Source organism: Sphaeramia orbicularis, chromosome 14 (assembly GCF_902148855.1).
Source record: "Sphaeramia orbicularis chromosome 14, fSphaOr1.1, whole genome shotgun sequence".
NCBI lineage: Eukaryota > Metazoa > Chordata > Actinopteri > Kurtiformes > Apogonidae > Sphaeramia > Sphaeramia orbicularis.
The window spans coordinates 27,827,678-27,843,831 of NC_043970.1; the positions used below are offsets into that span (position 1 = coordinate 27,827,678).

At 37.0% G+C, this 16,154-nt stretch overlaps 1 protein-coding gene across 1 annotated transcript; it reads left to right on the plus strand.

Moving 5' to 3' along the window:
- Positions 1 to 372: 372 nt before the first annotated feature.
- On the plus strand, positions 373 to 16,076 carry LOC115432776 (calpain-5-like). Its single transcript, XM_030153779.1, has 13 exons — positions 373 to 619; positions 3,203 to 3,391; positions 4,177 to 4,308; positions 5,865 to 6,073; positions 6,217 to 6,409; positions 6,489 to 6,679; positions 7,011 to 7,088; positions 8,287 to 8,482; positions 8,567 to 8,689; positions 10,923 to 11,125; positions 11,856 to 11,977; positions 12,061 to 12,197; positions 13,369 to 16,076. The coding sequence occupies exons 2-13, from the start codon at positions 3,227 to 3,229 to the stop codon at positions 13,549 to 13,551; spliced, it is 1,932 nt and encodes a 643-aa protein (XP_030009639.1). The 5' UTR covers positions 373 to 619; positions 3,203 to 3,226; the 3' UTR covers positions 13,552 to 16,076.
- Positions 16,077 to 16,154: the final 78 nt, after the last annotated feature.

Below are 16,154 nucleotides of genomic sequence, written 5' to 3' on the forward strand. Positions count from 1 at the left end.
GATTTACCTTATTACTGTTGGCTTCCAACAAACATTTTTCTGCTGCCACTTAATGCCTCTAGTTTGAACAGTGGGATTATCCAGACAAGATTTTTGTCTGTCTGAGGGAGTCAAAGAGCTCCTTGTGTTCCCTCTTAAATTAATCCAGGACCACAGAGCATTGCCAGTTTGTCTTACAGTGTGACCCAGTATCAGCTGTGTTTCCTCGCCTGACTGACATCTAAATGAGGAAAAGATTGTTGATGTTGAATACTGCACTGGGCAGGTTTATGCTTGTTTTACCTATGCATATCTGGGTGGTGGGAGTGAAGGTGTTCTGTTTCAGTTTCTCCTCCCCTCCTGTCGTATAATCAGCTTTTTGCATTACACCTCCCACTGTAGAGAGGTGCTTGTCAGACCAGTTTTCAGACTGTGTTTGTGTACAAAAGGACCGATTTGGAGAATCCCCTGTTTCCAGAAACAAAACTCAACAGGATCTACTGCTCTGAAAGAGGTGACTGTTGTTTTTCAGAGAGACTTTTAGGACAGAAATGTGGAACTGACAGTAAAAGGTTTCACAAGAGATTAAAGTGACAGAGATTGTGTTTCATCCCATCACTGCCAGGATAAACTCACACAGGTATGTTTTTAAAGCTTTGAGATCTATTAAATAACACTCACTTGCAATTTTAAGAGCTGTACATTTCTTGCTTTGTGATTTACTTTATGTCTCGTACATCTTTCAGTTTCTTGCTTCAAAATAACACATACAAACTTTGTTACCAAGTGACGTTAGATCTGTTCAGTAAAATGATCTCATATATTACACAAAACATCTTTTCTCTTGTCATAACACTGAAAAACAATGTCTGTTAAGTCACGTAGTAGCATGTATGACAATGTCTGGAAGGAATATGTGACCCAATTTAACCTTTACACATATTTACATAAAGATTAAAACTGTAAATACTCTTAGCACTAAAACAAACTTGCACTACGCTTACAGTATAGTCATCTTTAAAGAAAGCTAAATAACAAACCAAAAATAACCTGCCTGACCACATTATCCAGGAACTCTAACAGATAACAGTCACACATTCACACATCAGACAAAGCCTTGGCCTATTTCCACACACACAGCCATATAGTGATTTATTTTCAAGCAAATTAACAATTATTGGAAGCATATTACTCCTTCTAACGTTAGAGTAAAAGCAGGAGGTAATAGAAATCTAACACATGACGAGACTAACTCCTAGGTGTGGCTCTACAAACGCACATGCATAAATAGGCCAGTGGTGTGTGGGCGGGAACTGCAGGCAGGTAAGTTTCCTTCCTGCTGTAGAGGCGGAAGCAGTAATCGACTTTACACAGGTACGTTTGGTGTTTTGTTTCCTCCTCTGTTTACTGATCTGTTTTCCTGAAATAATGTCTAGTTTTAGATTCTCAGCACATTTAGTTCATTACCACAGATTCTTTCTTACGTGAGATTGTTGAGTTTATGTTGATCCTGCTTCTAACATTTCCCACTTCAGGTGTGTTTTTACCTTTTAAGTGACATTTTAACCCAGTGATCTGATAAATAATTAAATCCTGTGTGGGATTTTTGTTTGTAAAAAATAAACAACGTCCTCCTTAATTACAGTTGTTTTGCTCCAGGAAATGAGATTTGGTGAACTGTGGTGTGTTATTCTTGGCAATCTGAAAATATCAGGATATGTTCAGCGGAATTGTAATCTCAGTGGGTCAGTGTGAGTGGGCAAGAGGATCAAGAGTTAAAATATCATCTTTCCCCAGACAGAGCACTTCTTCTGTTATGTATATTGTATTTCTGTCATAGAAAAATCCATATTTCAGTAAAATTATTTGATTACTACAATATTTTATGGTCTAAAAATGGTGTTCTCATGTTTTGGCAATGTGTATTGGACTTTTCCTCAAGAAAATAATTGTAAAATTTAAAGGATCTTCAGTTAAACAGGCTTGTATGGATTTAGTTTTTCATCTTAAACTAATGCAGAAAACAGTAAGTATAAAATAGAAGTTAAAGCAGATGTTAGGTTTGTTTTCTACCTTTTCTATAAAAACATTCATTATCAGCATCTCTTACTTTATTCCAATAAATGTAGTTGTGAGTATTTAACCCTTTCACGCATAGTGGTCACTACAGTGGACAGTTATTCTATAGATGTTCTCTTGTATATTCATGGGTTTTGCTGTTTTAGTTCCATATTAGCCAACACAGTGGACGCTTATGCATCATCCCATACACTGACATTCCTGTAACTTTCCTGTTCTTTTATCTAAATCAATTACTAATTGTTATTAGACTGTAATTAACAGTTATTGTTTGTTTTTTTGTTTTGTTTTTTTTTACTTTTTTAAAAAACATATTATCTGAGTGAGTAATAACTAGTATTATAGTGTGTTAAAATGTGAGAAAACATCAGATTAGCAGCATTAACCTCCTGAGACCCAGGAAAATGAAAATTTTTAGCTTTTTTCCATTAAACAATTGTCTTGATTGGAAACATCATAATGCAACAGGGTTTTTTGTTTGTTTGTTTGTTTGTTTGTTTATTTTCAGATACATTTTAAAAATTATTTGTATTTATTTATGTATTTATTTATTTATTTTAGTGGAATGTTCTTTGCAATGGACAGAGGGTAAAACTGTCACACTTTTGTCCCCTACAGAGGACAAAAATGCATTGCTTGGTCTCAGGAGGGTAAAAATGTTTTTATTTCATAGTTTTCACACAGTATGTGAGTAAATGCATGTTTCTGAGCTTCAAAAATTAAATGCATGGAGTTTAGCTGAGTGGATATTTTTGTAACTCCATGAAAAATAGGTTCATAAAAAAAATAAATAAATAAAATAAAATCAATCACTGTGTTTTTTTCATGCCTAAAGAGGAATAAAAATACTCAGGAAAAAATTTTTGATTAAGGTTCTCATAATTCACGCATGAAAGGGTTAAACTTTTAGTTGTCATAAACTTCAGTAATTAAAAGTTATTCCCTGTATGCTCATCAGTAAACCCAGACTCTGCATCACAGAGTGCTCTGTTGATCTGGGACGTTTCTAGCAACTTAGATTTACGGGATGCAACTCTGTCCAAAAATGCTCAGAGTCAGAGGTTGGAACAAAGATCCTGCCCACATAAAGTATTTCTACTATATTAAGAGCCACATCGTGTCTGGTGTCTGTAATCGTCCGCAGCTGTGAGGCTTCAGCGTCTGGACCATGTTTTCCTCTGCCGTGCCGCACAAAAACCAGCACTACTCTGAACTGAAGAGGGAATGCATCAAGGACAAGAAACTGTTTGAAGATCCAGAGTTCCCAGCCACCAATGCATCACTGTTTTTTAGGAAGCCTCCACCTGGACTGGTGCAGTGGAAACGCCCGGGGGTGAGTGGAAGTGATGTGATTAAAATCTTTTTTCACAGGTTACTGACCAATAGAGAAACAAATACAGTTTCTTTAATTCACTTTGATGTGAAACCTCTAATGTATTTGATGACATCTAATGTTCGTGTAGGTCACATGTGTCAAACATGCGGCCTGGAGGCCAAATCCGGCCCACAGGATGAATTTGTGAAAAACTGCAAAAATTACATTGAGGATATTAATAATCAATGGAGTCAAAATCCTTTTAATTCAGGTTCCACATACAGACACATACAGTCCAATCAGATTTCAAGTAGGTCAGAACCAGTAAAATATTATCATTATAACCTATAGATAATGACAACCCCAAATTTTCTCTGTTTTTTTGGTGTAAAAAAGTAAAATTATATGAAAATGTTTTACATTACCAAACTATACGTTTACAAAGAATGTGAATAACCTGAACAAATATGAACAAACTGAAATATCTAAAGAAAAGTAAATGCAATTTTACCAATATTTTGCCTGTTACTAAATGTGTTATGCCTTTTTTTAGATCTGATCTGTAATGCATATGTATAAATGATAAGTCGAGGCAGAATAGTGATAAAATTGTTCTTATATTTCATAACAAATTTCCTTTTTTTCAGGTTATTCACAACAATTATGTCGTACGTAGCAAAATAAGACCCCTTTAATAGGAATAAATAAATTAGAAAAGGTCCAAATTACAGTTTCTGGTGCATCATTACATCAGACAGAACTTCAAAATCCTAAACTTGTTGAGTCATTTCTTTGTGTTTTAGGAGATCACCAATGAGCCCCATCTATTTGTGGAAGGCATCAGCTCACATGACCTGAACCAGGGGGTTGTGGGTAACTGCTGGTTTGTCGCTGCCTGCTCCTGTCTGGCTCTGAAACCACACCTGTGGAAGAAGGTGAGTTAATGTTGTGTCCTCAGAGTAACTATGTGACCTGAGGGGCTGTTGTTGAGTAAATGTCAGAAACCAGTTTTTAAGTCGACTTCAAAAATGACAACACAACAACCTGGTACAGCTGTGAGGTAACGGGAAAAAAAGGGGGGGACACAGGTGTCACAGTGCAGCACAGGAATTCACTTCAGGGAGTTTGATTTATGATAATAAATAGTGTGGTTTATTATAAAATGTACATTTTAAGACAGATTTGTATCAATAAGGACAGTTAGATTTATTAATTTTCATTATAGACAGAATGTACTAGTACTAGGTAGTGTGTGCTCAGTACTGTGTGTGTATTAAAATTGGTAAAATGCAGATTCCCTACAGATATAATAAAGTGAGTTAACTTTCATAAGTTCTTGATGTCAGTGGAAAATCTTTTTTGGTCACATTCTTCTCTGTGAAGTAAATGTCAATAACATGGCATGTTTAGAAAGTCATGTTTTAAATTAAAAATAAGACGTCACCCAAAAAATTCATATTGTAAAAATGGTCTCAAAATGAACATCATAAGTGATTATGGGAATACTCATAAGTTTTAATACTGAATGAAATCCTACTTGTCTGTTTTTGATAGTTAAATTGACTTATTCAGTGGAAAAAGTGGGTTCAGAAGATGAATGAATGAATGAATGAATGAATTTACTTATTCATCCTTTATTTATCCTAGTGAATCCCATTTATGTACAAGATCTCTTCTCATCAAAATGGCGGCAACGAACAGTTTGGCATATAAAACATACTAAATAATAACAAGATCACAATAACAATAAAGCAATATATTAAAAAAGAAGTAGAGAGAATAAAAGAGGTGAAGAAAATGAGAAGGTACCAAATAGATGATACAAGTGACATACACTGTTTTCATACAAATTTCTCTATTTGTACACATCAATAATCACCTCTGATCAAGTGCAATAATCTCATAATGAGTCCCAGTTACACATTATTTATCAAAAATGAATCACATTGTCAAAATAATTTCATGAGAAGAAGTGAAAAAAATTTTTTTATTCCGACTTAATGTACAGTAGTGTATATAAATCATACCCCTCTACAGAGATTTATGTGAAGCAGCAACATGTTTCACAAAATCTCTTTAAAAAAGGAAATGGTTTGAGTGGAGCGATGCTTTGTAATTCACTAAATGCCGATGTTTCATATATTGAAAAAGTGTTATTGAGCTCAGAGTTAACATTGAGAACATTAAGATGAATTCAAACAGTCGATCTAGTTTGTTATAGGAGAAGAGACTGGAGATACATCATCTACTTAACAATGCCCAAGTAATTCAAATAACATACGCATCCTCTGATTTAGAGAAGACCATGCAGTATAATGCATAGCCCAGTTTAAGCAGGGATGAAGCTTATTGTATATGCTTGAATGTACCCAGATGTTACTTTGTGAAATAATTCTCAAATGCTATTCAGAGCTGGAAAATGGTAAATATTTGTTGCATGCAGAATTATACAGTAATTCAAGTTTTACTATTTGTTTGTGGGTTGTTTCAGGTAATTCCAGACTGGAAGGAACAGGAGTGGGATGCAAAATACCCAGAGAACTATGCAGGGATATTTCACTTTCAGTTCTGGGTGTTTGGGGAGTGGGTGGATGTTGTGGTGGACGATCGGCTTCCGACAATCAACGGGGAGCTCATTTACTGTCACTCAAAGCAGAACAATGAGTTCTGGAGCGCCCTGCTGGAGAAGGCCTACGCCAAGTCAGTGAACTTAAAATAGTCTATTATAATAAGACACAACATACACATCATATTGCAGGGTTATGTTAAATTTCCATATGTGTTCCTACATTATATTAAAACAACTGTGATACTTCTTGTTGTTTCTAACCCTTTGTGTCCAGATTGTCTGGCTGCTACGAATCACTGGAGGGAGGAAACACCGGAGATGCTGTTGTAGATTTCAGTGGAGCCGTTTCAGAAGCCATTAACCTGGAGATAGAAGCTTACTACAAGGACCAGACCAAACAAGACAAACTGTTTGAGGATCTGCTAAAGGTCTACGATCGGGGGGGCATCATCAGCTGCTCCATCAAGGTTCCTGCAAATGAAAATATTTCATTTATTTGTACAAAGATTTCTGGAAAATAACAGTAAAACGTATGTTTCATGTCAGGCAGAGCCTCACGAAATAGAGCTCAGGTTGGCAAACGGGCTGGTGAAAGGTCACGCATACTCAGTTACTGCAGTGAAGAAGGTGCGATTAGGCCACGGGCTGCTGGCCTACTTTAAGAATGAAACCATTCCTATGATCCGCATGAGGAACCCCTGGGGAAAGACAGAGTGGAAAGGAGCCTGGAGTGACAGGTGAGGAGGAGGCAGCTCCTTTATATGCACTCTACTGTATATTCTCCATTATGTGAAGATTTCAGAATCATTTCAGGATCATTCACCACCTGAATGAGCTTTGGCTGCAGTAATTTAGCTCAAGTTATCAGACCTTATAAATGTACACAAAGGAAGTCATCTGGTAGGTTTTCATGAACTTTTTTCTGCTGTTCCAAACTGATAGCATCATTTTTCATCTTATTTTTACTGTCACCTTTCAGTCCTGTAGGGGTTAAATGTTTGTAATGTAACTGTAAGTACTATAATACCATAATAATACTTTGCATGTATTTGATTGCTTTGTTTTCAGTTCTGAGGAATGGGCAAAAGTTGGAGACACAGAAAGGGGAAACCTCGGCCTCACAGTAGAGGACGACGGCGAGTTCTGGTGAGAGTTCTGTTCATCTTATTTAGTTTTATTTAGAACCTTTATTTAACCAGGGAAAAAAGCTCATTGAGACTGCAAATCTCTTTTTCATGAGTGCCCAGGCCAAGGCAGCAGCAGCAGAAGTTACACAACATAGAAATCACAGCCATACATCTGCACTAAAAATATACATAAAACACAATAAAAGTCAGCTCTAAAACCATACATAAATCACTAAAATAAGAACATACAGCTCTGGAAAAAATTAAGACCACTGCAGTTTCCTCTGAAATCAGCATATCGGCATGTATGACAGCCATTCCATTCCTGTGTCTGTTGAATTCCAACATAAGCACACCTTATTCTACTTAATAAACACCTGATCCATGTCTTTTTTAAGAAGCAGAAGTATACAAACCACTACTGTGGCCATCATTATCTTCTTACAATAGGCAAAAACAGTTCCATTAGTACCACAAAAGTAACTGGAATCCAAAAGTAACTACTGAAAACTACTGGACTTCTGCTCTGACAATGTTCCTAAACTCTGAGGACTGGCTTTTCTATCAGGACAATGCTCCTGGCCTCAGCTAGGTCAATAAAGGTGTGGATGACGGACCACCAGATGAAGACCCTGTCATGGTCAGCCCAATCTCCAGACCTGAACCCACTTTGAAAACGTCTGGAGGAACATGGATGGTCACAATCCATGGAACATCACTGAGCTTCTTGAATGTCTATGCCAGGAGCTTCATAAAGTCATCCAACAGCAATGGAGGAGAGACAAGACACGTGAAAGCTGTTATTTAAAATCACGGTTAATCCACCAAATATTGATGTCTGAACTTTTCCCAGGTTACAACATTAGTATTGTGTTGTTTAGAAATAAATATGAACTTGTTTTCTTTGCATTATTTGAGGTCTGAAAATACTGCATCTTTTTGTTATTTTGACCATGTGTCATGTTCTGCAAACACATGCTCTAAATAACAATACTTTTATTTGGAATTTGGGAGAAATGTTCTCGGTAGTTTAGAGAATAAAGCAAAAATGTTCATTTTATTCAAACACATACCTATACATGGTAAAATCAGAGAAACTGATAATTTTGCAGTGGTCTATTATTTTTTCCAGAGCTGTCCATATAAAACACCACCATTATTATTATTATAATTATTATGGAGGATATTCATAATGTATTTGATGTTTTCCTCCACAGGATGGCATTTGAAGACTGGTGCAAGCACTTTACAGATGCAGATGTTTGCCGCCTCATCAACACCTCCGTGATCAGCATACATAAGACGTGGAATGAGGTCATGCACTTTGGAAGCTGGACCAAACATGCGGAGCCGCTGTTAAACCGCTGTGGAGGCTGTGCAAACCACAGACAGACATTCCTGCAGAACCCACAGGTACTGAGCATCGTCACGCTGTCGTCACAGTGGTTACCTCAGTGGAAATTCATTCTATTTACTACTTTTACCCTCTTGTTACAGTATCTTTTTGACGTGACAAAGGAGGTGGATGAGGTGTTGATCTCCTTGCAGCAGAGAGACATGAAGATTCACAGAAAAATCGGCCAAGGTGAAAATCTAACCATTGGCTTTGGTGTGTTCAAGGTACGCTCCAGTGTGTTATACCCATATTAACACCACTGTTGTACGACAAAATGACCTTATAACAGGGATAAGTAAACACTACAGGGTTCATAAAACATAACCCGTGTTAATGTTGCGACTGATTTCATAACAGTGGAAGTGATGTTTGTCTGGGTGATAGACATGAGGTCAGGTCATCCAGCGGGGAAACATTTCCCCACATTTGGCTTAAACTTTAGCTCCAATTGACTTGTTATTTTTTTATTCTTTTGTTAATCAGGCTGCAGACATTTAATGCGTATTTTCGTTGATAGCTTTATCAGAATCAAAACAGATCGATTCAGTGAGATGCTAAATCACACTAAAGAATGCACATATTTTTACTGATTGTTTCAAGCTGGAAACAGAACAGATCCAAATGCAAATTCTCAGTAGGTGTCAACAGTTCAGTACCATGTAACCTTGTAGACAACAGCGACTATAGAAATGTGATGTTTCATATGCTCTATGGCTCCTTTATTTACTCTAGAGTTGTCTATATTTACACATTTTATAAGTAAAAAACTAATAGGACCACCAAACAGATGAACAATCTCAGATTTTTCCTACAAATATCCATCATGAGCCATTCTTTCAGTGCTTCAGGTTATATTAACTGTATGTGGCAAAGCAACAGTTGCAGTAAAGTTATTCATTTGCCAAACATCTGGTTAAGTTCAAACACATGCACCATATTTCCTTATGACCGCTGAAGCCAAAGGGACAGGATCAAGATGCAATAAAAGCGTCTGTGACCAGCATACTGTGATTCCAAAAACTGCCCATATGGCAGCTTTAACCCATAAAGGCCCAGCACTACTTCTGTGGCAGTTCTTAAATGAAATTTTCTCTATATTTAACCTTTCTTAAGTGACCACCATTTATTGTAATATTATCTTCTGTATTTTGCATTCAATCAGTATAAATCAGGTATTTTTCTGTATTTAATTTACTGATCATGATTGATATTCATAAAAGCTCAAATTAAAGTTGAGGGCTGTTATATCAAAAACAGAGAAAATGGAGGAAAAAGTGACTTTTCCAGTAAAATCTGTCATTAACTGAACATAAACCCAGTGTGTCCATCCACTGTTGTTGATCTAACTCCATGGATTTTACTGGCGAATCAATGTTGTAGAAGATGACAGTGTTTCCATGGTAACTGTAGAGCCTCTGAACATCCAAATGGGTCATATCTGATGACCATGAAAAGATGAATAACTGTATTTTACAGCAATTATTTACACAGATTTGTACGGTTAGTGGATCAACTGGTATTAAACAGTGTAGTTCAGATGGTTTTGGTCTATGATGGATATTTGGGTCTTTATGGGTCAACTTGTATTTAACTGGAGTCAATAATGAACTGTTGTGTCCTCTTCCACGTGACAGATTCTTGACAATATGTCCAGATTCTGAGCAGCATTAAATGTGTCTTGTTATCATCCACTACATTTATCACACGAAGGTAATGTTTAAGAGAATTATATGACTTTAGATTATTCAGATGTTAACCTTTTACTATCAAACTTCTGTTTTCAGTCACTGTTTAGGAACAATGGATCTGTAGATTAACCCTAAAACCAGTTCAACCAGATTTGTCTGAGACTCATTTATTCATACCTAAATAGTCCACCCATGAAAATGATCACTACATTGTATTTACAGAGTTTATTCATAATCACACCACTAGGAGGTGCAAGAATATGACTAGATACATTGTAATGTTATATCTTTACACCAACAGTATTTGAGTTAATTTTAAGTCGGTCAAGCTAAACAATGCTAAATTCTACTTTAATTGTAAAAAATGTAATTTATTCTTGAGAAGCAACATTAATTTCATATACACTGAAAAAAAATCTAAATCTTACCAAGTGTGTTTTTCTCATTTCTAGTCAAAATATCTCATCACACTTAATAAGACATAATCAGCTAAAGAGTAACTTTTAAGTGAGATATAAGAACTTATTTTTAGACAATAGATCTTGAAAATCTTATTTCAAGAAATCTTACCAAGATAATTTTGGAAGTTTTTTTTTTGCTTAATTCAAGCAAAAATATCTTGTATTAATTTTTTTTTGCTTGGTTTCAGAGGGGCATTTTTTCCAGTGTATTCCAGTCCTTTACTTGGCTTAACATTCTAACATATACCATTTTTGCACTAATATAGTCATGAAATGGGATTCTTTTCTCCTTGTTTTTGTTTCTCAAGGTGGAATTAAACCGGAAGTATCGGATGCATGACATCCTGACCCAGCAGTGTGTGTCAACATCAACCTACATCAATGCCCGTACAGTGTTTATGAGGTGTTCACTCCAACAGGGCCGCTACATCATCATCCCCACCACCTTCAAGCCTCAGGTTCTGGGCGATTACATGATCCGGGTTTTCACCGATGAGAGCTCAGGCTGCAGGTACGACTGTGATGGGACGTCAGGATACAGTACAACTGACTAGTTGAGTTAGTTGAGCAGCACACAGCTGTGCTTTATGAGAACAGACAGAATTGTTTGTTCATATTATGAGCGTCAGATCTTGAGAAACCCATGAAGAAAAGTAGGGCTGCTGATGCTGTTATGTGACTTTTTATTTAGAGACTGGTAGATGGAAAACATCCAAGAAAAGCACACAGATGAGTGTTTTGGAGAGTGGAGAATATAATATTACATTTACCTCATGTTGTCTGTGATTGGTGCAATTAAATCATTTTTAAAGTCAAGGCCTTCTTCGTGTTTATCTTGGCTTGTTTTGTCAGATTTTATATTTTTTGACAGTTGCTGGCAGAACTAAACACAGACTCAAATCATTTTAATCAACAGATGAAGATCCTGTGATCAGATAAGCTTATCCTTCCTTCACAGCGTAAAGCTCATGCAGTAACAATATTAAATTATACAAGAAACACTCCAGCACACTCATGGGATGTTTTAAATATATTAGTGGTCATAACTAATTGCAAATCTTAGAGCGAATAATGTGTTTCATCCTGTGGCATCTTACAGCTCGCTCATGTCCTCATTCAGAGCCAAATAATGTTTTGTTCACATTCAGGTTTAACCAAAGCACTGACTTCATAACAAAGACACTGTCAGTGCTCTACTTTCTTACCTGTTAATCTTAATGAGATCTCCTCTGTTCTCACAGGGAGCTGACAGAGGATAAACCCAGAGTCAGGTGCTGGAGTTCATTCCTCGGATACCCCCAAGTTGTGACTCACGTCTATGTCCATGGAGCTGAGGGGCTGGAAAACCAGGACAGCACAGGAGGTGTGGAACCAACTTTTAGGTATTTCAGGCGTTAATCAAGAAAAATAGTTGGCTTACATAGCTTTCCATTCTTTGTTTTGCAGGTGCAGACCCCTATGTGATCATATGGTGTGAGGGCAAATCTGTTACATCCACTGTCAAGAGAGACACATTACAGCCAGATTTTACAACCAGCGGCATTTTCTATAGGAAGAAGCCCAGAAAGCCCATAACGGTGGAGGTGAGACTGTGTGTCAAATGTTTATGTCAGTTAAATCAGGCTTGATACCATCATTAGACACATCTGTGTTATGTGTGGCATCATGATCACATAATTATTGCACAGTAAATATGCTCTTTTGATAAGAGGTACATGTCACATATGCACACTGGTATATCCTCTAAAGACCCACAAATATATTTTCGTCTTCTGTAGGGAAAAAAAAAAATTAAAATTAAAAAAAGATAGATAGATAGATAGATAGATAGATAGATAGATAGATAGATAGATAGATAGATAGATAGATAGATAGATAGATAGATAGATAGATAGATAGAGACTGTATTTTTTTCTATTTGTGTATTGTTAGTATTTCATAATTGAGTGACTAATCACTTGATTGAATTCTTCCTACATGCAGGAAAGAAATGATCAGTTACAAAGTAAAAAAGAGGAAATGTATGACAGACGGATGGACAGACATACATATATATGCACACACACACACACACACACACACACACACACACACACATACACAATATTTTGTTTTCGTGGGTCGCAGGTAGATACGATGGTAAATACAATGCAGTGCAAGCACAAATGAACACAAAAATCATAACATATGAGGTTTACATAGGACAGCTACACTATACTATAGTGCAGGGGTGGCCAACCCTGGTCCTGGAGAGCCACTATCCTGTATGTTTTAAATGTATCCCTCTTCCAGTCCACCTGACGGTCCTTATCAGGCTTCTGCAGAGCTTGATTAAAGGCTTATCTTTTGAATCAGGTGTGTTGGAGGAGGGATACATCTAAAACATGCAGGATAGTGGCTCTTTAGGACCAGGGTTGGCCATCCCTGCTATAGAGTATCACTGCATTAAAACCCATTGTCTTCTGCTTTTTACAAACTTTATATTACTTGATGCTGTTGTTTTTTTCCTCAGTTTTCAAGTATAAAAAACACTTTAAGGAAAATGGTACTCTTTAATTATTAAGAAAACTTTGCCTCTTTTTCTCTCTTTATTTTCTTTTCCACTATTAATTCACATGAGATTCTTATTGTATGAACTGAAAAAGTGCATTTTAAAGTGATGACTGTGACTTTCACATAATTTGGTGATTTTTGTGATGTAGAACTCATTTGTCACACACTCTGATCTTTCTCACGGTTCCCTGTTAATCCCAGATTTGGAACAGTAACGCCGTCAAAGACCAGTTTATGGGCCAAGTGGTGCTGTCTGGGTCAGTAAAGGACAGCAGTGAAGCTCAGAGGCTACAGCTGAGGAAGCAAGGCCGGCAGATGGCCGACGAAATGCCCGGTAACATCAGTCTGAGGATCGTCACGGCTACTCAGCTGACCGCTTTTTGACCTCATCTGCGCTGAATCGTTTTTTGTGTTCAACTTTGAGAGAGAAACTTCACATCACTAAGGTTCTGCTGCCAGCGGTGGTGTGGCCTGTTTTCTACCACTGTATCAACAGGCTTGTACACAGACATTTAAACCAGATTTTGGTGAATTATTTACAAAGTTGAGGGGGAACAGCACTCTACTGGACAGACTGACTTCTGTCTTTTTTCTTCTTTTTATACATTTTTATACTGACATTTTACAAGTTGACAGCAGAGATATCATTCCATTTTTTATTAGACTGTCATCAGTGGCAAAGATTTATCATCCAAGTTTTAATGTTATGTTTACGTACATTCTGTGCAACACTTAATCCATTTGTAGTCTGTTTTATTGGTATCCTTCTTTCCTTTCAATCACCACTTCATATCATCAAGATTGTGAAAATACAAATAACAAACAGAAGAAATAAAGAAAAATACAGTATAATTCCGGTTGCCTAGAAGCATTGCAATGACTCTGGTTTTCTTCCTCTTTTTATTTCAGTCCAGTTCCCAAACTGCAATTTTTTTTACACTCAAGACACAGCCATGCACAATTCAAAGTTCAAAAAGTCTATTGCTTCAACCACAATTAAAAATAGTTTATCCAAAACCTCATTTCCCCATCATTCACTTGTCCTTTTCAAAGATGGGGGGGAGAAAGCCTGCTGAGGTATGCCGGATGGATCAGCAGTTTTACAAAGCTAGACAATAATAAGAGTAATAATAATAATCATAATAATGATAATGATAATAATTTAAAAAGTAACATTTTTTGTCTTTGTTCCATTCTCTTGATACACATTAATAGAGGAATTTTCACACCACGTGTACAGGTTTACACATTCAAAAGATAGGAATGTACAGGAGCAACCACAGAAAAGGGGCACGTCAGCGGTGTCTCTTGTTCCGAAATTCACCTTTGTGCTCATAGTTCAGACCTGTACATGGGGCAGAGGCCAAATGCCTCCGAGCCGGCGACTTTGCACAAAGCTTCCTGACAGGCCACCCCCACCTACCGCACACATACATACATGTACTAACACTCAGCAGTGGTACTCAGGACAGTCTGTGTGGGCCTGCACACAGCGTGCTGCATTTATCGGCTCTCTGTCCAGATGAAGGAGTGTCCGATAAAGCCCAAACAGGAGAGCTGGATCCAGGAGTGCAGAGACAGAGTGTGTGTTTATTTTTCTCTTTTTCAGTTTCCAGGGTGCAAAACATTTATTGATACATACCATAGAGCAACCTGAATATTGTCATTTTAATATTGTCATAATTCTGAAAAAGGGGTGTTTTTCCTGTCATATTTACATACATACATAAATATCCTAACAATCTTAACCTATCTGAAGATGAGATACAGTGTATAGTTTGTTTTACATGCATGAGATCTGTTGCATCCTCCTGTCTAACATCACTCCTTCATCTTCTGTACATTTGCTGTACAATGGAGGTAAAATATGACTAAGCAGCTACCCTGCACCTCAGAGTCAAGGTGGACAACACGAGTGAGGCATCTTCTAGTGCAGATTGAGGTAGCCCCCTAACACACACAAACACACTCACACACGTAGGGATGCCACGTGGGAATGCCTGACAAATACCAACACAAAGTAGCTGGTAGATAACTTTAGTACAGAAATGAGATTGAATACTAACCAGGCATGAAAGGAATGTCACAGAACAATGTGAACCTGTTCCACAGTTTCTGGTTTCAGTGGTCATTAGGACAAGGTACAGTCATAAAATGACATGCACTGCTTCACTCGAGGATGCTAGCGGATAACACTTCCTCCCTAATCTGCCACACATCCTAAAACTAACCACTACACATACAGATCACATGACAAAAGTCACATAAGACACCAAAGAAGAAGAAGAGGAAGAGGGGAAGGGACAGGTGAGAGAGGTACAGGTTCAGGTACAAGAGCAGTTGTCTATTACACATGAATGCTGTATGCATACTGAATGTAGTCTAGTTTAGTTTTTGGCATTCAGTGAAGAGCTAGTATTAAACCATGCAACGTCGTTTTTTTATCTGCATTTTACATTTGTGTTCAAAGGTTAAATGTGTCTTACATTTCTTTAAGAAAACTGTTAAAAAAAATGTTTTTAGTTTCTTAATCTTGCTCACAGTTTAGATTTGATCATTTCTGCTTGTTAAATTTCATGTTGCATGTTTTTTTTTTTAATCTTTTTACTTGAGCACACAGGCACACATGAAGCAGCATAGGAACCTCTCCAAGGGTTGCTGAACTTCTCAACAGTGTATGCAGAAGATTACAGCACGACCTCATCTTAAATAAGTTTACTTTGGTGTATAGTGTGCGTTAGCATCTAAAAAGTAACAAAAAAAAAGAAAAAAGACACTAAATATCCACAACTGTATGTGTAACTTGTATTACTGTGGAGTAATTGATTACATTTTTTGAGACTTAAATTCAGTATGTTTTGTACTTTATCTTTCATACATCATATGTTGAATGTGGGCCATTTGCTACACGTCAGAGCGATGGAGAGTCAGGACCATGTTTCATATATATTCAGAACATGAAAACTGATCATATCTGGGAATCCAAC

Excerpts from the sequence above, each read along its gene's own strand:
- LOC115432776 (XM_030153779.1), top strand. The coding sequence starts at position 3,227 with ATGTTTTCCTCTGCCGTGCCGCACAAAAACCAGCACTACTCTGAACTG. Across the intron at positions 6,410-6,488 it reads TCATCAGCTGCTCCATCAAG|GCAGAGCCTCACGAAATAGA; the intron begins GTTCCTGCAAAT and ends GTTTCATGTCAG. Across the intron at positions 11,978-12,060 it reads AAACCAGGACAGCACAGGAG|GTGCAGACCCCTATGTGATC; the intron begins GTGTGGAACCAA and ends TTTGTTTTGCAG.